Below are 23,847 nucleotides of genomic sequence, written 5' to 3' on the forward strand. Positions count from 1 at the left end.
ATAGAGCACAATGTAATCAACTGTATTATTATTTTAATGTAATGTGAACTGGAAACCTTTTTATGAAGGTCAAAAGAAAAATCAAGTGTTTCCTTAAAAAAATAAGATGGTTGGGGGTGGCAACTAATAAAAACAGATGGTAATTGCAATTATGCAACTGACTGTACCCCATGTGTAATGAAAAATAACTTTTCATAAAGGGTAATATTTTCAACACCACTTATCTCAACATTTTTTCTAAGAACTGAAAAGTGAACTGGATGAATATGGACGTTGAGCATTTCTATCATCTTTTCTTACTGACAAACTTTTTAGATATCATATCTGAAGCATTACATTCAAGAAGACATAATTATTTTAAAGTATATGACATGGTCAAATTATCAGTTAAATCTAGACTCAAATCTAGACTGAGACACTTTATGCAATGGATTATTTTGGTGCATTATAAAGTATTTAAAACAAAATCCAAAATACTTAAGTACTTACATAAATACTTATATAACTGAGGACATTCCTAATGCATTAAAACATTGTGAAATAATCAGATTATTAGCACCAGGTTTGCAATATTGCTTAATACTTAATTAAAAATAAAAAGTTTCAAATTTTAAATTAAAATATTTCCCAACTAAATTAGGCATGACGTTTTTAAAGACCATATTCTTTTTTCCACCATTTTCTATGGAAGATGCAAAAATTATTTAAGACAAGTTTATTATCTTAAAGTATACTCAAAAACAATGAATTAAGTTTTCTGAGGATTTCTATGTTAATCAAAAGTAGTTGTGCTACTTAGAATGAAACATGTTTTATATGGGAATTTAAGTATTTATAAATATAAAAAATATGCTGCCAGAACATTCTGAATGACTACTAATTGAGATTTATGGAAATTATAAAGGCAAACTTAAAAATTTATTAGTAATGCCCTCTAAATTTCATGCCTTCTATAAGGGTTGTTTGCTTTGTAAAGTTTAACAGTGCTTTATGGATCTAGTATTAATAGGATTACATATTAGGAAAAATTGTTTAAAGACCTTATTTCACAATTAAGGTTGTAGAAGCAATGACCTTCAAAGTATAATTTTTAGAATGTGTTGTTCTTCCTATAGATGCAAAAAGCAATCTAAATGGTGAAACCAAGTAAGGTCTACAGTCTAGATAAGAGTAATGTATTGGTACAGCATAGGGAATATAGTCAATAATAATATAATAACTATGTATGTATGTTGCCATGTGGGTACTAGACTTACAAGGGAATCAATTTGTAAGTTATATAAATGTCTAACCACTATGCTGTATAGCTGAAACTAATATAATATTGAATGTCAACTGTAAAAAAAAAAGAATAATGAATGTATCAATGCTAATTTCCAAGTTTTGATATTGTACTATACCTGTATGTCAGCAGCAGGGGAAGGTGGGTGAAGGGTACACGAAATTCTTTGTAATATTTTTGCAACTTCCTGTGAGTCTTCCATTATTTCAGAATATAACATTAAAAAGAAAAGGTAATCCTAATATTTGGATACAGGTATATTCTAGGGTCGCTAGTCACATTTGATATGTCTCCCTGAAAGTTTAAACACATCATTCTTTGTTTAAATAAGTCCTGTTAGAAAATAAAAACACAACTTTCTCTTTTCAACTCAATAAGCTAAGGTATTCCAAAGTAAAAATAAATAATTTGGAGTTGAGGTGATTTGTAACATATTTAAGTTAAATTCTCAATTTTATTATGAAATGAAATAAATCCTTGGGAATTCCTTTAATGCTATGTCAAATAATTCATTTTAGAAATAAGTGCCTCTGCTTCTGAGGTGAAATGAAGACACCCTCTTGAATGATAACAATGGAAACTACTTTTAAACTTAATTTTCATATTTTTGACAAATAAATACCGTGCAGAATGAGAATAGCCAAGCAAATATCCTTGTAATATCCAATTTTCCTTAACTTCATTAGGAAGTTGAGAAAACTTATTTCATCATGTGGGTTTCTTTCGATTTACTATTATATTTAATAAATATAGTTTGGGGGGTATTTGAGTAGTCTCCATCAGTTTTAGCAGATCATATCATATAATAGATAAAACAGTGCATTCTACTGTACACAATCCCTGGGGAGAAAGGGGGAGCTCACATACATGTTGAGGAGGTTCTAAGGGTTATTTATGGGTGGTTCCCAACCCTCAAGTCAGCTACACAAAGGAAGCTTCTAAATTCATTTTTCTCTTCAGCCTTAAATTTCCTTGATGAATACTCCAATGTTTTGAAAGGGCTTCAGATTCATACCTATTTTGCCATCCTTTAGATGGAATGTTACTTACAAATATTAATTAGTCTCCCTTATACATATTTGGAGGGTCCAGTTAGCTTTTTAAAAAGCTTTCTTCTAGTTTATCGTGAAACCATGTAGAGGGAAAAAATTACATTGAGTGATCTGCTCCAAAGTCAACAGAAGGTCAATAGTTTTGTTCACTCTCATTTGTAAACCCAGAACCAAATATCTAGTCACCTCACCAGCGAAAGAAACAGAACAGAAACAAGTGGGTTCTCATATCATGAAAATATCAGTCATCCTGTATGTGAGGTCTGATGTAACAGCACATCATGAATTCCTATCATATTTAATTAAAACAGAGCAGCTCTTGTGAAACCATGAGTAGGACACATTCTTGAATATAACCCCTTTTCGTTGTTTTTAAATTGGCAGCTCTCTCCCATCAAGTTCAGCTATCATGAACATTTCATCCATTTTCAATGGCTCAGGAGGACAAATTAATAAGGTAACTCTGGATTGATTATGTGATCTAAAATACGGAAACTCGGTTTCTCTTAGTCAATAGCAGCTTTTTGATTAATGTAGTTTGTTCTGGTGCTCACATGGGGAGCAGATCAATCTAATTCTTTTAATGCATTAAAAAGGGACACTATAAAATCACCTTTTGCAAATTTTTTTTATCCTTAGGTTGCACTCTCATCCTTTGTGGGAGGGCACGAATAAGGTTTGGAAATGAAGAAGCTTTGTGAAATGAAGTAGTTTTGCAGCGCAAAGACAACTGCATACCTCCACTCCATGACCTAAGTTCTCATAATACATTGATATTGGATGCTTCATCCTTATGCTAAAAATTTCCATGGCTGTGCATTTCAGTCACAATTTTAAACCTTTCAAAATGTAGTTGCTCTCTTTGATATGAATGTACCGTGTTCTCTGATGTAGGCTCATAGGTCCAACTAACTGAAAGCCTCAATTTGTGGGAAGAAGAAAAGCGAGGCTGGGGACACAGCACAAACGGTGTTTACGCCACTGAAGTTCTTTTGAAATGGAAAGGCTCTGCATGAAGAAGCGCACAGTTATGCCACTGCCTCGCCAATTCCAGTGAGGAGCTCATCTTCAATGTAGTGTTCAACGTAGGTGGCAAAACTGTAATTTTTCCCTTTTTTGAAACTATTTTTTCTTCTTTTATTTTTTGAAATTCTCATCTAAGCGACAGTTTCTTGTACTATAGTGACTCCTGCTGGGAGAGGTAAGTTGAAGTAGCTGAAGGTCTCTTACAGATATATCAACTCCCGGCCAGTAAAAAAGATGTCCTAAACGCAGGAGATGGAGTTAAACTGTTCCCCTACCTTGGACGCAATGGCTTCTTTCATCACTAAGAACAAACCCCTAGGTTTTACAATTGAGACTGAGAAACTAGTACAGTACTTGTACAATTTTTGATCTACAGCATCACGACGTGAAGCTGCAACAATTAGATGTAAAGGGTCCATTCATGAGGAATAACATCACTTTGACCCTTTGTGTTAGCTCCTACTGCTAATCTTTCCATAAGCGTGAACTTACTTTCAATTTGAAGAAGATGAAAAAGTCTTTTGCAAAACCCCAATACTGTTTTCTGATCTATGTACCTGAATGGAGAATCGTAGTCTTACCTCGTTTTTTTCCACTACAAGCCAAGCTACTTGTAATCCTTCCAAACCTTTAAAGGGGACCTCCCTTGTTAGCATCTCCCAGAGAACCTGGAACAAAAAGAAAATGGAATTTTTATTCTTGTACTTTATATTTTTGGCATATTACTGAAACTTTATCTAATATTTAACTGTATCCAATTACCAGACACAACCAACCCCATCTATAGAAACTTGGGCAAAATGTATATATATTCATGCATAGGACTCCTTCTATATATTATGTACTTTTTTTAATTAAAAAATTCTGGTTTAGAAATTAGAACATCTAGAGCCAGACTTAAAATTTTATGAAACCAGTGGGCCTAAGTGATTTAACTTTATTTTATAAGTTATTAGAATTCTCGTGTATTCCCATGAATTAGATTTTATACTGTTAGTCAAAACTCTTTCTACCTTCAATCTCTGATAAATTTCTCTATAATAATTGGGAATTCAACCATATTTTTAAAGGTTCAATAATGGTCTCACCATAAAAAAAATCAGGCCCCCAATCTAAATCACTGGCTAAACCACCTACCCCACAATGGTAAGTACTTGCAAAACTATAACATTTAGATTTTATATTTTGGAGAAATCCCTCAAAATGAGTTGGCCTAAGGGATTCATTTTTGTCTACCAATAACACAATTTATTATACTATATTTTAAAATGCAGTAAACACTTTACATACATAAACATAGGCTGAGAGTGTGTGTGTATGAGACAGAGAATTTACGTGTGTGTCCATCTCTCTGCACTCCCTGAGATCTGTATGATTAATAAATCTGCACTTGAATGCCCCAAAAAAAGCAAACTGATTCTGGAAAGGCTGAAAACAGCCCGTAGTTTAGTTTCTCTTTAATCACTGAGTAATGGAGATATTTACACTCAGTTACTTTCTCTATTTATACAAATGAGCATCGAAATTTGAGTTTACCAATATTTTGTGAAGTATGAAAACAATTATGATATTATCAATAATAATAATGATCACTATCATTTATTGATATAGTATGTCTCAGGTACTCTGTTAAACCCTTTACATTATGTTGTCATGATTAATATTAATCCTGATGGATACACAGATGGATACATATTATCCTCATTTTATAGATGAGGACACTAAGGCTTAAGAAAGTTAAGTCAACTTGCCTGAAGGCACTCAGTTATCAAGTGGCAGAGCTAGACCGTGAGCTTGCTGTCTCACCCTTAAGATCAGCTCTTAACCCCATGTAACTTTAGAGAATGAAAAGCTGAAGTTCGAGAGAGAATGTGACACACCACATTTTAGTGTGGAGCCATGGTGGAAGCAAATGAATTCAGCAGTTTTGATTTAGCTATCTCTGGTTCTAAAAACAAAAACAAAGAATCTTTTCCAAATAAGAATGTAGACTGAGGACATATACTCTCTTCAAGTAAATCCTATACACCTTCAACTCTACATCTATTATTTCCTCAATCGGTGCTCAGTCTTATTCGAACCATGACTTGTTAAACGAATTCTGGCTAATACGAAGATAATTAGCAGAAAAATCAGGGAAATTGGCAGATGCTGCTCAAGCAGGAGAAAAAATATTCGCTGAAGCCTCTTTGGGCTTTTAATCAAGTGTGTTAAGGTACTTCTTTCAAAGAGCTACTGAATAATTCTATTTGAGTCACAGAAGTGATTAGGAAAAGGTAAGGGGCATCCCGGAAGGGAATGATTCTAGGGAACACTGTAAGTAAAAGAAGAACAAGAACAGGTATGCAATCACACCTGACATGCTGCCTTCACAGGGGAGGGAGAACGGGGCCAGTGAGAGTGCCGAGCAGGAAATGAAGCCCCTCAATTTGTCGCAATTACCTCTCCCCCAGTGTTGGGGTGGGAAAGGGAAAGGGATAGGAAAAGCAAGTAAATTAAGGGATTTGGCATTCCTAAAGAGAATGGGAATAGGGGATCGACCTCAAATAAATTAAATGCACCAGTTCCCAAAACATCCAGATGAACAGCCTCATACCCCCCATACCCCCATCCCCCTTTGGAGTTTGGCCTGCATGCGCAATACACTGCGTGCACCCACACACAAAGACAGACTGGGTCTTTTGAGGGAAAATGCAAAAACAAGAGCTTGGGGAATAGCATCAGAAAAAGATTTATGTCATTCTTTATTCCAAAATATTCAGTTGGAAAATGTCCAAAATCGAATAAGGTGCTAGTTATATTTCTTCAAGAGTTCTAACTCTGGAAAAATAGGGCAGTTTCATTTTATTCCCTCTCTGTGTCTCTGAAGAGCTTGACTGTAGCTGAGGGAGCCACGTGAGGGATGTAAAACTGTCAGGGATGGATGGTGTCATTAAGTGCTGGGTTCTGAAGCCCAAATGAGGTCTTTAGTGTAATTCCAGTATCAGCACGTTTCATGATTTCCTATTATTAATTCACCAGATTCAGGAATGTATCAAAAGTAGGTGCTATAGGACAACAGCTTTTCTTACCCTAAACACAATGACATTTGGCACAAAAAAGTAATGTTGTCGAGGAAGTCATTCGGAGGTCTAAAAATACTTTCAACGATGCCTGAAAATATCAGTTATAGGGATGCAGGCCAAATATTGTGATCTTTCAACCTTAAAAATATTTTCCAATTCATTTTATATTGAGACGTCCTCACATTTAAACTGCTCACAAGGAAATTTTCTATTTTCAGTTTACAGAAGAGAAACTTGGATAAGACTTGTGTACTTTTCCTGCCTTTTCTTTTACAAACAATGGAAAGCCATTACCTGGGCTGGGCCAGTTCTGGAACAGGGCTCACAGACAAGTGAGGCAGTGATTCCCTCTCTTAACTATTTGTAACACAGGTTTGGCTGAGAAGCTTCTAAGGGTAATCCTTTCTGCATTGTCATTAGGATAGTTTTGGTTTTTAAGAGTGGCTAGGCCTTGTGTTCTCATAAGTCTTATTCTTTCAATGATTTTTGCTTTCCACAAATCTTGTGTGTGTGTGTGTGTGTGTATGTGTGTAACATACTAAACACTCCTCTGATTTGGTCCTTCAAAAGAAGTCATCATAAGGAGGGAGAAAATTTCCTTGTCTTATAAAACAGAGAGGGAAACAACTGCCTGCCTAGTAAAGTTTACCGCTTAGAAGGAAGACTCCCAGGATCCATTTCTGGCATTTGCAACACATTTATTTTAAGGCCGTGTGAGGCTGGTTAGTCTTGCCATGTGTTAGGAAGTAATGTGGGATAAGAAGCTGGGGAGGGCTAGGGACTTTGATAATATCAGAGGCTAAATTTTTAGAGCAAGTCTGAAAAAAATAAAAAAACATAAAAAGCAAAAATATAGTGTTTTTTTGAGGAGTGGGTTTCCAAAAAGAACAACTTCTTTTACAGACAAATGAGTCCTGGCTGCTCACCCATTTTTGAAAAGACATAAAAAATTCTAAATAACCAGACTGGTTTCCTAGCTAGGTATCACTTTCAGTTTATGGACTGCAAACTTCTAAAATTAACATGCCCCCATGTTAACAACTGTCCTCTCCTGTTCTTTCAGAAAACACCTACTTTGAACATGTAATATTTCTTCCTTCTTTTTTTTAAATGTGATTGTTTAAACAAACAGCTGTGAAAAGTATGCCTTATACTTTTTCTTTTGCTAATGGTGCTTATCTAGAACAAAATGGGAAGGGGTCAGAATTAAATAAAATCTGGCATTCTCATTTATAATTAAATTAGTATGTGTGCACTTTGCTCAATGGGATTCTGCTGATACAACTATGGTATGAGGATGACCAGCACTCTAAACCTCTCTGTTCAATATACTAAATAGTAGAAGTTGTTTTAAAACACACTCCCTGAAGAGACAGTTTTGTTTTCACCAGTTAAAAGAAGACTCTAACACGAATGTAAAATTGATATTCAAATTATGTAAGAGGCACACAGGTTCTGGAGAACAACATCTGGTGTGTAAATACAGAGTGTTGTTGGAAATGTTCAGTGACTGGCTGTAGAGTTTGCTAGATTAGTTAAATTACTTGATAGAATGATTTGTGAAGCGTTTTTTAAATCCCTCAAAACAAAACAAAGGTAGGGTCAGTAAACAAGTAGAAGACCTAATTCGTCTCCTGAAAAGCAGTGCGTGTTGCCTGGAGGCAAGCTTTTCAGAAAAACAAACTGAACATCTGCAGCTTCAGGAAGATTGATTCAAACTATGTTTGACACGAGGAGTCAATGTGGAATGACTGAAAGGGATTTTTCAAAGGTACAGAAAAAAACCCCTAAGCTCCACAAATAGAAGTCACCTCGAAACATCTTATATGGTTTACATGTGAAAAGGAATTCCGTTTTGGTTACTGGAACTAAGATTCTATTTCAGCTAAGGAAAAGCAGGTGGGTGCATTTCACAGCAAAGTCTCTGGCAACTATAAGGTTTTAGAAGAAGGCAGTGTGAAGTTTGTTTTCATAAGTGAAATAATACTGAAACCAAAAGTTCACTCTATACATAATTCATAGTTGTGTCTTTTGGGTCAAAAACTTCTGAGATTGGGAAATTCCAAGACTTAGGGAGAATTTTAAAAGTAAAAGCACTGCACGAGAACTTGTAGAGTACTCAAATGAGCCTCAAAAGTCTTCATATAAATGTTCAAAATAACTTTAAGACTATTACCACCTAAATATGTTTGTATATTTATATACAAATGCAAGAGAAAGGAGTGAGAAGAACTGTGGTCTCTTGTAGAATCACTATAGACTGTTCTTCAGCCATGTTGTTTATCTTCCAATTCCTCTTGTTCTAGAAGAATTTGTAAACTATGGCCTGCTGCAGAATGCAGAGTGGTTTTAACATTTTTAAAGGGTCGTAAAAAAAACATGTTATAGAGACTGTAAGTGGCCCTCAAAGTCAAAAATATTTACTATCTGGTCCTTTATAGAAAAAGTTTCCTGGCCTCTGTTTCACAGGATAAAATGAGACACTATTGGTCCCAATGAGCAAAGTCAAATTTAAATTACCCCAAGTAGATATCTAGCACAGTGCCTGACACAACAAATAGATTTTTGCTTAAAAATGAAGGACCATAACTTCATAAAAGAAAATAATATCATAAAAAGTCTTAAACTGCAACAAATTCCCCTATTTTCAGACTCCCTAGCAGATGATTTGTAGGATGATCGGAATGTATGTAACTTTTCACATTAGGGACCAGTTTTAGAATCTAGTCTCTTCAGGAATTTATGGTTTTTATCCCCTTCTTTCAATGAGAATTATTTGATCACTGTCTATAATAGTTTATAGCCTTCTTAGAAACACACAGAATTAAGGGACAATAGATATTTAGCCTAATACTACTGTTATCTTTCAACTTTCAAAAATTTGGCCTTTTGCCCCAAAGCTATATTTCATTCTTGAAATAATTTTTTCCAAAAGCTGACAAAATTCATCTCTATTATATTAAATTTATTTGGTATACATAAGGTGTATTATGATTTAGAAAAAGCGAGCCAACTAAAACAAGCCTAAAACTTAAGTAATGAAGCCAGCAGTAAATATTTAGAGACTGATGAATCTATAGTAAAAGAAGTGGGTTTGACAATATTGGTTTCCTCCTATGCCATCGGCTATCACCTTCGGCTGAAAATTAAGACATTCGGGAACAAGAGGCATGTTGATTTGGGCCAAAATTAATCTACTTCTTTTCCTATTATTATGAAAATATCCTTTTAAGAAGTAATAATATAAATAGAGAAGGCGGTATGATTGGGAGATGAGATGTGAAGACAAGGAGCTCCAAATACTACTTTGGATTTTTAAAAGCATTTTTTAGGGATAAAAACTTACCCACAAAAATGGGGGGAGAAATGAATGCCTTTTATCATCAGAGAACTGATCCGTCCCTGGTCCCCTCCCAACTCACTACTTCTCCCATTGCCCCTACTACTTCTTTCTCTCTGCTACTTCAGATATAAGTTATTCCTCAAGCATAATCCATTTTAAAACCCCTACAGAAGTTTCTGCTCTTAACTGATTTATTCCTGTGGTCTCTATTCCTTGAGCACACTCTTCCCATTATTCTATTCTTATAACTATGTTGCACTATTATTATTCTTGTATGATACCTTAGATTCATGTTTCAGATAGCCACTACTACTTTGTAAGATTTGCAGCAGACATGGGCCAGGCCATGTGCTAAGTGCTAAGCACATTTTCTTCTGTACTGTCCAAAAACAATCTAATCAGTTTAATAGCTGACATTCAAAAAGTTCCCATTAATTAACTCATTTGTCAGATCTATTGGTGGTTTTTGAGTAGCTGATGACTATGAAGCCCTGTTCCAAATGATCTACCTTTCTGATGACTTACAGAGATATTCTATAATCATATGTCCACCTAGGAAAGCACTCTTCATAGGAGTGCATCAGTCCCAATCCTAGTTTAGGTCCCACCTAATTTGCTTCTTAGAAGTGGCATTTGTTTCTATTCACAGAGGACAAAATAACTCAGATGCACAGAAGTGATCAATGTAAACACTCTTTCTGGTAATTACAGTGTTCTCTTTGTTGTCACTGCTCCAGGCATTCCACCAGAAACAGTATCACTGTCTTAAAACTGTTAAATTGTTGTATCCTTCTTCTGTAGGTTGTTTGCTTTTTGTATTTCCTTTAGCAAAAAATGAGAAATGAACTCACCACACCATAGGAATATGTGTCACAAGTTTCAGACACAGGGAGACTTTGGATAACTTCTGGAGCCATCCATGGGAAAGTTCCAACCAAGGACATGTGTGTTGTATGGTTGTGAAACCGAGAGGCACCAAAATCACAGATCTGAAGAAAGAGAAAAAAGTGTCAGCTTTCTACTTATTGACTAATAAAAACACAGTAACAAAAACCTGCATTTGAAATTAACATGTTTTTTTTTTGAAAAATTTAAAGTCCTACCTTCAATACCCCATCAGCAGCTATAACAACTGAAAAAAAAAAAAAGATAAATTTTAACAATAATTTGAGTTATACTGAAAAAAATCATAAATTTCTGTTTCTATCTTCTATTTGGCATTAGGAAAAGTAAAATTAAAGTAGTTACTATGTTGAATATTTGGAAAAAAGAAGTTGACATTAAAACAAACAAACAAAAAAAACTGATTTATGAGGTGCTGATTAAAAAGATGTTCCAGACATTGGTTTAAATCGAAGGTAGCACTATCCAATAAAAAAGGCACAGATTAGTAGTAGTTAGGAGAGCCAAATTTGTACTTGGGTTCTGACATTAAAGTACCAATATAATACTGAGGATATTATTCACATTATTATTTCATGGCATATATAGTTTTTCCTCATGACTGAAGAGTAATTTTTGTCTACAGCCATGCCATTCTAAACAAGCCTGATCCCATCTGATCTTGGAAGCTAAGCAGGGTTTGGCCTGGTTAGTAGTTGGATGGGAGACCACATAGGAAGACCAGGTGTTGTATGTGTAAAAACATTTAAAAATTAACAAAAAAATTTAAAAATAAGGGATTGTAAGCTAACAAGGTCCTTGCAATCCGTGAGGTCAACCAAGGGTTGCCTTACCTAAAAAATAAAAATAACAATAATAATAATAAAATAAAAAACGAAGAGCAATTTTCTTGAAGGCAGGGACAATATTCATTCATTCACTTATTCATATATTCATTCGCTTAACAAATTTTTACTGAGCCCTACTATTGGCAAGGCCATGTCCTACATTCTGTGTCCTGGAAGAGGAAGGTGAGCAAGATTGGCATTATCTCTGCTCTCAGGGAGCTTGTAGTCTAAAGGGAAAGACAATAAAACACACATCTATAATTAAGTGGGATAGATTCCATGATTAGAAACATAGAGATTGCCATGGAACCAAAAAGCAGTGATATCTTAAGTTTAAAGAGGTCAGAGGAAGTTTCCTGGAAGGAGACCTTAGGTCGAGACCTAAAGAACAAACTGGAATTAACCAGAAACAGGGGAGCTGGGGGACTAAAACTTTTCTAGGCAGAAGGAAGAGCCATGCAAAAGGTCGGCAGAGGAAAAGACACGCAACTTTGGGAGACAAGGGCCAGGTTCAGAAGAGCCTTTGTGAGAAATGAAAAGCCAATGAATGATTTTTGGCAGGAAATGAATGGTCAAATATGCAAAGGGAGAGGACAGAACTGGAGGCAAGGAGACCACTGTTGTGTGGTTATGAAATCAAGACCATTGTGCATGACAGTTGTTACAGTCCAAGAGAGAGATGAGGATGCCTAGAGTCAAGTGGTGGCAAAGGACAGGACAGAAGCCAAGAAACATTTAGGAGACAGAATCAACTGAGTTTCAATAACTGGATATGGGGGGAGAAGGAGAAGGACTCAGGATAAAATCAAAAAAGAAGGCAATACAGCATAATGACTAGAATAAGAGTTCAGGAATCAAACTGTAATTCTTTATCTAATTTCTGGCTTAGGCGATTGGTGTTGCCGCTCCTTGAGAAAGGGAGTGCAGGAATGATTTTTTTAGGAAGTACAGAGAAGATGAAAAGATCAATCTGGACATAGTACATTTGAGGGTCATACAAAATACCTATGTGGCCATATCCAATAAGCAGACAGATATATAGTTTTGAAGTTGAGATCTGTTTGGAAGTGTTAATATGCAGATGGGCTTTTATGGGAGACGAAGAGAATAAGAGAGGACAAGGACTCTGAGTAATTGTTTCTGGCATTTCTTTTGTTAGCCACACATGGCCTGACATGGTAGATGACCAATGCTTATTATGGTGACATTGATAAGTGGGGAAAATAATGTTTGCATGATCTAATATATATAGAAATAGCTTAAGGGTAAATGTGATACTATATGTAAGCTATAAATGTTTTCAAATAAAAATATAAATATTGTTAATACTATATTCAGTTATTTAAAAAAATCACCTCTACTACTTTTTTCTCCTTATAAGATTAAAAAGTGCTCATTTTGAAAATCTAAGATTATAAAAATCTAGGATTATAAAAATATATAACATAAAAAAATAAAAGAGCCTTGTTATTTACTCTTCCAGAAAAAATCGCTGTCTATATTGTTTCAATGTGTATTTTTTCCCAAGTAACTGTATAAATTATAATTTTTAAAAATGGCAAGTTTTCATCGTTATTTAGTTTTCATAATGACAACATGGATATGACCATAATTTAATCATTCTTATTTAGAGAGATATTTAGGAAATACTGATAAAGCAGATTAAAAGCAGAGAAGTCAAATAACTTATTTAGGTTGAAATTATGAGCATCAAGTGAAAATTTACAAAGTCATAAAATTTTGAAACTTCCTACTACACTCTAGATTATTTTCTAATAACTTCCTGTTAGCCAACTACATGTTGAAAGTGTTTAGCTCAAGGAAGCTTGTCTAAAATGAGCCCAAAAGATAAGTGATGACGTAGAAAAAGGACAGAACAATCAGCCAGAGCTGACAGTCAAGGTCGAGCTGGTGATCCAACCCGGACTACTGATGAGTGGCAGCTGCCCACAACCCCTCTTTCTCCACCCCTAGAAACCTCACAGTTGTGGAGAATGAACAAGGGCAGCTGATGGATTCCCTACTCCTCTTCTTTCACTTACCAAACTTACCTATTCTAAGGATTGCACCATTAGTATATACCCATTTTAACTGCAGTGATTTAAAGATTTTCTAAAAATAGTTCTCCTCTATACTTAGAAAAATCACTTAGAAAGCATGTAAATAGTTAAAGCATGTAATTGAATTGATAGCAAGATTTTTTTTTTTAAGTAGTAAACTCTAATGTTTACTTCAGCTAGTGCTGGCCATTGAAATAACCCCACTGCCTTTCTCTGTTAACTTTCGAATGAGGTAATGGAAGAAGCATTGTTACCACTCTATTTGAAGGTAATGCCTAATCCTGCAAGTCATTTTAAAATGCTCTCTCCAAATTATACAAGGTCATAAATAAACTTTAGAAAATACAGAAGAGAAGAAAGAAAGAAAAAAGGCTTTGATTTACGAAGTCCTAAATGTGCAGATCATTTCTGGGCACTACTCCAGGTAATATGACTGACATGAAAAATTTACACCAAATAATTCAGAAGTAACAGGAACAAAACTCAAAACTGCTAGTACAGAGAACCATCTAAAAATAGGAGACTAGACTATGTGCTTTGATCCAGTAATACCTCTTTTAGAAAATTATTCTAAAAAAATAATTAAGGATGTGTTGAAAATTTTTGTTGAAAAGTATCTGAGCTCAACATTTTTTGTTATAGGAAAAAAATGTAAATAACCTCAATGTCCATACTCTGTGCTATTCATACAGTGGAATACTATGCAGCCTCTTGCAATGATATGGAGAATTTTAGTATTTATTAACAGTGGAAAGATTTCTATAGTATCAGCAGTGAGTCAAAACAATGGGCTGTAAAAGATATGGAAAGCATGATATTTAGTTACATATACAGATGCATGTATTTTGCAATAAAATAGGTAAAATAAAAACATATGACTACATTACCATTTCTTGATTTGAGATCTCTGTGAATCACCTTGACAGGAGCCTCCATATGTAAATAGTGCATTCCTTTTTATACAAGGAAGAAAAGCCCATTAATGTCATTTTTCAACACTTCACCAGTATTACACTTCTATTTTAAACATCAGTATTATCTTTCATATTTTTGCAAAGAATTCAATAACGGAAACTAAATTCATGTATTCTATTACGTGATTGGTAAAATAGAGACAAGATATGTCTACCTCAGGAAAATGTATATGCTGAGGAAAATTTATGTGCTTTAATGTCTTAGAAGTTGGAATTTGATTGTGGGCAAAGTTAACTTCTTACAATGCCTAATAAGGACACCTTAATTTTCGGGAGTCTGCACAAAAATAGCACAGTTACAACTGGAAGAAGTGCTCCAATGACTAAGGTATTCCACTACCAACTGCCTCCTAAATCACTAACTTCTGACTAGGGTTTCCAGCTTTCATTTGGATGTCTGCAGTTATCCAGTTGTAGCTTGGTTTACTTTCTCGGTGCTCATTCCAACAAGACCCTGAGAGTGAAAGTGGAGTGGCGGAGTCAGGAGAATTGGTTGGATTTGTTAGTCATGGTTGGTAAAGAATTTTATAATTCTTAGATAGAAAAATATATAGCAGTTACAAAATATTTTATTCTTTTTACAAGGATACATCTTTGAGATAATCAATAGTTAAATGCACTCCAAAGTTCTCTCCAACATGTTCAGAATGTAAATCGAATTATTTCAGTAAATTGGACATACATATAGCTTTACTATTTGGAATAAAAATTATACTGTGAAAGACACATTCTTCGCAGTTACCTCCTTAGTGTTTGACTTTTTTTTTGTATTTATGTATATTGTCTACTCCCTTAGAATAAAGAAAAAGAATTTCTACTGAAAATTTCCTCCTTTTATTTCTCAAATTATCTTTTCTAAATTATGAAAGAAATAGCCTCCCTGCCCCCAATCAGACAGGTTCTTTTTTAAAATGAATTATCCATTAAACATAATTTAATAACTAGGCTTTGGTTCTTTTTTTTAAAGTACATAGACAATTTCAATTTTATAAAGGTTAATTTAAAAAAATAATTTATTATTTTTCTATTCTTCTGATTATTATATATTGAAGATTCATGAAAGAACAAAGAAATAAAAAAATTTAAATTTTTGGCATATAAAGATATTCCTGAAAGGGATCAACTTAAGAAAAGTATTAGTAATTTAAATGATCTTAAACAGGACACAATTGGAATAAAGAAAATCTAATATGAAGTTATGCATATTACAAATGTGAAAATTCAATAGCTACAACTTGGGTAACTTTTAATAATTTTTGTGACTGAATTTCATAATTACCTCTCCTTGCTTTAAGAACCAAATTCCTGAATTATTTTTAAGGTAGAATCTGTTTAATTACTCTTATAGGTAGAGCTAAATAGTTTCTATACTTGTGACGAGCAAGAATTCCAAAAAAACAACACTCAAGTACAATAACTTTAAATATTGGCACTTTTCTCATGACAGTAACTACTGAGAAGTACCATAAATTATTTGTGTATAATATAAAGTATACATTTATAGAACATTTAGTGTACATAAACACAGTAGTAATCACAATCATATAAAATTCTCTTTGTTTTTACAGAGCCATCTATAATCCTGCCTTATTTTTACTGCAAATAATTGAGGAGGCCAAAAAATACCCTTACCAATTTTAAGATTCAGGGTTTCCTAAAAAGGTTTGACAGATATCATTTGGGAGAGATTTGGAATCAATGATGACCACTTTGAGGCTGGTTGCAAGTTTATCTGGGTTAATCGTTTCTTTTCCACACTGTTACTTGACTTGCAGTAATTTCAGATATACTTGCTGGTCTACCCTCCACTCCTCTCTTCACTCAAAAAGAAGAGACTCTTTTTGGCCTTGAGGAGATATTCTCTTAGCAGTGATGTTCAGTAGTGTCTATTTCAAAATGCATGAAGTAACTCTTATTTGAAACAAACTATTCATTCTTTGATTTCTCAACGCTTTGTTGCTACAGTGGCTTCAATCATGGTCAAACTGAATGTTCAAAATCATGGCTGAATTTGAAAGGGAATCAACAGAACTCAAGCCTTCCTATTTATTCTCCAATTCTACACATGGCTTTATCAGAGAGGGTTAAAGTCACTCTGATAGCATTGATTTCTTCTTCCTTTTATAGGTCTTTTCAAATATTAAGTGTTACTTGTAACTTTAAACAAACAGGTCTCTTCTCTGCCTCGGTTTGCTCACCTGAGGCCACACACTTTTGAGGTCTGCTCACCTGAGGCCACACACATTTGAACGTGCCTTTCCGATCAATTCACCAGCCACAAAAAAACGTGATCTTACTACTCTGTAGTTTTGCACATCATCCCATGGCCCACTCCCATTCTTTCCATCCCTATCCTTTACCTCTGGTTCCAGTTTGCTACTTATTCCTTTTCTTTCTCTTCTTTGTCCTCATCATACAAAGTGCCAGATGTCTTGAGAAAGCCCAGGAATGACTGAGCTGATCTGGACCCAAAGGACTTTCCCCTTAGACAGGTATTATGCAGGAGAAAGGGCCAGGAGAAACAAGGTTTACAGGCTGAGGGCCAGGGAAGCTTAAGTAGTGTGCACAGCAGGAGCCAGAGTGACTGAGGTCAGTTGATTTGTTTGCTGTCTATCCATTCTAAGTGTCATTAAGTAATAACATAGGTGTAATTGGCAGAGCACCCTAAATGCAAATGTCTGCAAGGTAAGGTGCTTTAAATCAATGACTGTACGTGTTTTTACATTTGTAAATGTATTTCCACGATACAGTTCCCAATAATAGCACATCATTTTGCTCACAAACAGGTGGTCCCTGTGTACTACTGACATGCAAAGAAGTGGCTATAATATCACATGAAAATGTCTTGAAGAATGTGAAATTTTAAGGCCAATTTGAGATGCCTGATAGATACATGAGTACACAAATAAGTTAATTAACATGGCCAAAGCTTTAAGTACACCATCTTAAACAGAGCTTATTATTCTTATAAGGTAATGAAGTGTCACTCAGCAACAGCAGCATTTAGCATGAAATGTTAAAAAATTTTTTCATTTCCCTTATTTGAAGAATTTGGCAGGTGTTGATAAAACTTAAATCAGGATAATTCCCCAAAGGAAAGACTATTACTTTTAGAAGTCATTTTGTGACTTTCCAGAGAAAGCAAAGTAGGAGTTGCCCTCCTTATTGAGTGTTAATACCCATTTATTTGCTTTTCAAAGAGATGCTTGTAGGGTCTGGAGTAGCAAAATACAAAGGAGTTAATTGCCCCGGTAAAATGTGGACGCACTTGCTTTCTAGGGGTTACTAGAATACAAATATAACTATCAGTGTTCATTAGTTAGATTATGTTGTTTCCAAAGCAACTTTGACAGTTATAAATAAAACTGGAAAATGAAAAAAAAAAAAAGATAAAAATAAATGGAATTTAAATTGCTTCAGAAAGCATTAGCGTATGCAGGAATTTATGAGGGAAAAAGAACTGGCCACCTTGTTTAGGGATTTTGTGTATTAAAAATATTTCATTTCCAAGGGGGATTTCCAAGTTTATATTAAATATAAAATAAAATCTGAATTGCTTGTACATGGCAGGACAAATACATTTTTTTTTTGCAAGTGGTTACTATTTTTAGCATATTATTATGTATACAAAATGAGTAGAACTAATCCTACAATAAATCACATTTTCTGGATACTGAGTCTAAGTAGTGACTTGCAGAACAACAACAGAATTATGCTCTTTCCACTTAATGCGTCAAGCAAGCTGGTCAATGACAATGGCACAAAATGTGGCAAAAACGGCTACCCTGGAGCCACTGATTCTGTTGGAATTTGGTTTTAGGGGAAGAAATAAAGAAAGGAAAGAGAGAAAAGAAAGGCAGGAGTGGAAAGGCAATGACCTAAAATGTTATCTGTACAGTAAGTTGCAGTAAGTTGTACTTTTGGTATGAAAAAAAATACCTAAAGACACAGAAAAACAAATCTTCTGGCTTAAGTCACCATGTCAGTATGAGAAAATGCTCCCCACCAATTCTATAAGAATACATGATGCATTTTTACCTTTGGCTACGTCAGTGGCCCAGGTCATAATGTGCTCCATGTCCATCTCTTCACTTCTGTTACTGTTAATGTAATCATACAGTGATCCCAGAGAAGCATATTCTATTTTTAACAGAAAAATAAGCATATAATTAAAACCAAGGTACATTTCATAAATAACTTTATATTTCACTGGGAAGATGCATTAAAGAACTTAATAAAAGACATCAAAAGTATATAAAAATTGTTCCATGCTGTGGTTTCTAAAAGTTAATATTACCTTGGAAAGTAATCTGTCAAAGATGAGATCACTAATAGAATGAATAGTAAAACTCCAGCTGAAGAAAAAAATCAAAAGCCATTTACATGGAACTGAGAAACACGATGATGTATCAGAAGAATGGATTAGAAACAAAAGCAGGCTTATACATAGTTATTTCTTAAAAACTGTTATTTTTATGAAATAGATAAGATTAAACACAAATCAGAGTTTATATGACAATGTAAACAAATCAATCTTATTACATCAGAGCTTAGAAGAGCCCTCAAAAGGCCAAGAGAGAAAATTTCTTTAAAAATGGCTTTTAAGTATAAATTATGTACCATAAGATTCACCCTCTATAAGTGTACAACTTGATGATTCTTAGTAAATGTACAGAGTTGAGAGATCACCACCAGAACCCAATTTTAGAAACTTTCCATTATCCCAAATAGTTCCCTGTGCTCATTTACAGTTAACCTCCATTCTCAACCCCAGTCCTTCTATCTGCTTTCTATCTCTACAACTGAGCCTTTTCTAGATATTTCATATAAATGGAATATGTGGCCTTTGTGTCTGACTTCTTTTTCTTTACATGTTTATAAGGTTCATTTATATTATAGCATGTATCAACACTTCACTCCTTGTTACTACCAAATAATATTCCATTGTATGGATTTACCACATTTAGTTTCTGCATTACCAACTGACATTTGGCTTGTTCCTAGTTTTTAGGCTACTCTTTAAAATGCTGCTATGAACATTTATGTACATGTCTTTGTGTAGAAATATCCTTTCATTTCTCCTGGGTAGATTCTAGGAGTGGAATTGTTGGGTCGCAAAGTAAGTTTATGTTTAACTTTTTAAGAAACTCGAATTGTTTTCTAAAGAGGCTATACCATTTTTGGTTACTACCAGCAACATATGAGGGTTTCAGTTTCTCCATATTCTTATCAACACTTGGTACTGTCTGTATTTTTGATTAAAGCCATTACGGTGGGTATAATTCGAGTGGTATCTCATATTTTTAATTTGCATTTTCTTAGTGACTAATGAACTTAAGGATCTTTTTGTGCTTATTGGTCCCTTGTATGTATTCTCAGTAAAAATGTCTATTTAAATCATTTGTCTCCTTTAAAATTGGGTTGTTTTATTAATATTGAGTTATAAGTGTTCTTTAGTTATTCTGGATACAAGCCATTTATCAGATTTATGATCTACAAATATTTTCTCCCAATCTGTAACCATCTTTTTATTTTCTTATCATTTCAGGAGCAGAAATTCTTAATTATGATGATGTCAGATTTATCAACTTTTCTTCTTCTGGGTTGTGCTTTTGGTGTCATATCCAAGAGCTCTTTGCCTAACCCAAAGGTATAATGATTTTCTATATGTCTTCTAAGAGTTTTGGTTTTACTTCTTGCACTTATGTCTATGACCCATTTTGAGTTTATCTTTGTGTATAGCTTGAGGTCAGGGTCTAAGATCTTTTTTTTTTTTTTTTTTTTTATGGATTTCTAATTATCCCAATGCAATTGTTGAAAAGACTATCCTTTACCTATTAAACTGTCTTGGCACCTTTGTTGAAAATCAACTGATGATTGGTGTGAGGTTTTTTCCCTAAATTTTTAATTTTGTTCCAATGATCAATATGCTTTTTCTTGTTCCAATAATGCACTATGTTGTTACTACAGATTTATAATAAAGTTTTGAAATGAGGCCATCTAAATACTCAAACAGTTCTTTCTTAAAACTGGTTTGGTTATTCTAGGTCTTTTGTATTTCCATGTGAATTTTAGGATCAACTTGTTATTTTCTGAGAAAAAGTCTGCTGGAACTTAGATAGGAATTGTTTTGAATTTATAGATCAATTTAGGGAGAATTGCCATCTTGAGAATATTGAGTTTTCCAAACCATGAAGACATGATCTATTTATTTAGCTATCTATTTTCTCTCAACAATGTTTTGTATTTTTCATTGTACGTCTTACACTTTTGTTAAATTTATACCCAGCTATTTCATTTTTTGATATTGTGAATAGAATTGTTTCTTAATTTCATTTTTAGACTGTTCATTTCCAGTATATACAAAAATACAGCTCATTTTTGTATAATGATCTTGGATCCTTTTGATCTTGCTAAATATGTTTACTAGTTTTAGTAGTATTTTTGTGGATTCCTTGAGATCTTTATGTATAGAATCATGTCATATAAGAGTTTTACTTCTTTGTTCCCAATCTGGATGCCTTTTATTTTCTTCTTTTCGCCTGGTTGCCCTGGCTAGAATCTCCAGTAAAATGTTGAACAGATATGGCAAAAGAGGACCTTCATTGCCTTGTTCCCAATCTTAAGAGATAAATGTTCACGTTTTCATTATTAAGTACTTTATTACTTGTGGGTTTTTGTAGATGTTATTGATCAGGTTGAGAAAAGTCCCTTCTATTCCTATTGTATTCTGATTTCTTACTACAAATAGGTGTTGTATGCCAAAAGACTTTTGTCTTTTATTCTATTATCTATTATGGCACACTAATTGATTTCAGATGTTAAACCAACCCTGTATTTCTGAGATAAATTCCATTTGTCATAGGGTATGATCCTTTTTATGGGTGACTGATTCAGTTTGCTAATAATAATAATGTTGTAGTTAAAGATAATACTGGTCTTATGGAATGAGTTTATAAGTGTTCCTTCCTCCTCTGTTTTCTGAAAGAGTATGGAAAGGACTGGCATTATTTCTTCTTTCTTCCATTAACAATCGAGAGAATTCACCAGCGAAATCATCTGGGTCTGTGCTTTTCATTATGGAAATATTTTAAACTACTAATTCAAATTTTTTTTTTTTTTGGTCATAGGTCTATTCACATTTCTTTCTTCTTTAGTCAGTATCTTTTTAGGAATCCACTCATTATATCTAAATTGTTTAATCTGTTGGCATAAAGTTGGCCATAACATCTCTTACAATCTTTTTAAACTTCTGTAGGGGCTATAGTGCTGTCCTCTCTTTAATTTCTGACTTTGCTGATTGTATCTTCTCTCTTCTTGGTCAGTAGAGCTAAAAGTTTGTCAGTTTTATTGATCTTTATAAGGACCAAATTTTTAGTTTCATTGATTTACTGTTATTTTTCCATTTTCTATTTTTTGAGTTCTGCTCCGATCTTTATTTCCTTTCCTTGGCTTGCTTTGGGTTTACTTTGTTTTTCTTTTGGTAATTTCTTAAGGTAGATGTTCAGATTATAAATTTCAGAACTTTCTTCTTTTTTGACATAGATGTGTAAAGCTATAAATTTCTCTCTATGTGCATTATATATAATTTTGATATGTTATGTTTTCATTTTTTCTCTGTCCAAAATATCTTTTAATCCATTTTGATTGCTTAATTTCCAAACACTTAAGTGATTTTCCAGATTTCTTCCTGGTGTTGATTTCTAACAAGTCCATTATGAGTGGAGAACAAAGATTGCACTATTCAGTCCTTTTAGATGTGATAAGATTTATTTTGTGGCCTAACTTATGATATATCCTGAAGACTGCTCCATGTGCACTTGAAGAAATTATGTATGCATTCATTAACAGGTGGTGCATTCTATATACGAGTTAGGTACAGTTGGTTAAGAGTGTCAAGTCTTCTATATCATTGCTGATTTTTTGTCTATCAATTTTAGAATAATAAAACCACTTATTGTTGAATTGCCTATTCCTCCTTTAAATTCTGTCAAGTTTTCGCTTCATGTACTTTGAGGATTTGTTGTTAAATGTATGTCTATTTACAATTGCTAGATCTTCCTGGCGTATTGATCTTTTTATCCTTATGAAATCCCCTATTTCACTAGTACATTCCTTTTCTTAAATCTATTTTGTCTGAAATTAATATAGTTACTCTAGTTCTTTCATGGTGGTTGTTTGCACTGTATGTTTTTCCATCCTCTTACTTTAATCTACTGGTGTCTTTGAATCTAAGGTATGTCTCTTGTAGAAAGTATATAGTTGAATATTGCTTTTTTATCATGTGACAAACTCTTTAATGCCATTATTTATATAGTTGGATTTATATTTGCCATTTTGTTTTCCACATGCCTCCTGCTCTTCTTAGTCCTCTATTCCTTTGTCACTGCCCTCTTCTGGGTTAACAATTTTAATTTGTCATTTTAATTATTTGGGTTTTTTTTTTCTTACACCATATTTGAGTAGACTTTCTTATTCTTAGTAGTGGCTCAAGGGATTATAAAATGCATCTTAATTTAGCACAGTCTAATTTAGACTAATACTCTTAATTACAGTAAAATACAGAAACTTTCCTCCAAATTAGCTCCGTTCCCTCTCTCACCCATTATGCTGTTACTGTAATATATATATATATATATATCTCATCAATAAACAGCATTATAATTATTGCTTTATAAAATGTTATGTTTTTAAAGATATTAAGAGAAAAAATAAAAATATATTTATGGAGTCTTTTATATTAACCCATATATTTTTCATTTCCAGTACCCTCTGTCCCTTCCCATGGATTTGAATTACTACCTGTTGTCATTTTTTAGCCTGAAGGACTTCCTTTACTATTTCTCATAAGGCAGGAATACTAGCAAAAGATTCTCTTATCTTTTACCCAAGAATGTCTTTATTTTTACTTTTAAAATACAATTTTGCTGGATACAGCTTGTTTCTTTTAGCACTTTAAATGTCTACTGCCTTTGTTTGGCCTCTATTGTTGTAGATGAAAAGTCAGCCAATTCTTCATACTGTTGTTCCCTTGTATATGAGAAGTTGTTTTTCTCTTGATACTTTAAAAAATTTTCACTTTGTCTTTATCAACACTTCAACTATGACATGTCTAGGTGTGTGTTCTTTTGCCTTTATTCTACTGAGAGTTTGTTAAGCTTCTTAAGTATGTAGTTGAATGTATTTTAGTAAATTCAGGAAGTTTTTTTGGCCATTATTTCTTCATATATTTTTCTATTTTTCTACCTCTCTTCTCTCTTCTCCACTATTATATATTAATGGTATACCTGATGTGGTCCCACAGTTCTCTGAGCT

The 23,847-nt window shown here is 33.8% G+C and overlaps 1 protein-coding gene and 1 pseudogene across 6 annotated transcripts in view; one reads left to right on the forward strand and one right to left on the reverse strand.

Annotated features, from left to right (window-relative positions):
* MAP3K20 (mitogen-activated protein kinase kinase kinase 20) overlaps nt 1-23,847 on the reverse strand; it is a 155,231-nt gene that overhangs the window by 58,944 nt on the left and 72,440 nt on the right. For all 6 annotated transcript variants that reach the window (XM_016135014.2, XM_036237903.1, XM_016135000.2 and 3 more), the window contains exons 4-8: nt 18,571-18,672; nt 14,446-14,511; nt 10,872-10,900; nt 10,620-10,757; nt 3,942-4,028 (exon numbers count right to left, since the gene is read on the reverse strand). In XM_016135014.2, the coding sequence (XP_015990500.1) occupies nt 3,942-4,028; nt 10,620-10,757; nt 10,872-10,900; nt 14,446-14,511; nt 18,571-18,672 (422 nt within the window). The remainder of the gene's footprint in view (nt 1-3,941; nt 4,029-10,619; nt 10,758-10,871; nt 10,901-14,445; nt 14,512-18,570; nt 18,673-23,847) is intronic.
* Nucleotides 11,289-11,407, forward strand: LOC118614057 (annotated as a pseudogene).

The sequence above is a fragment of the Rousettus aegyptiacus genome, unplaced genomic scaffold, assembly GCF_014176215.1.
Source record: "Rousettus aegyptiacus isolate mRouAeg1 unplaced genomic scaffold, mRouAeg1.p scaffold_m13_p_2, whole genome shotgun sequence".
Lineage (NCBI taxonomy): Eukaryota > Metazoa > Chordata > Mammalia > Chiroptera > Pteropodidae > Rousettus > Rousettus aegyptiacus.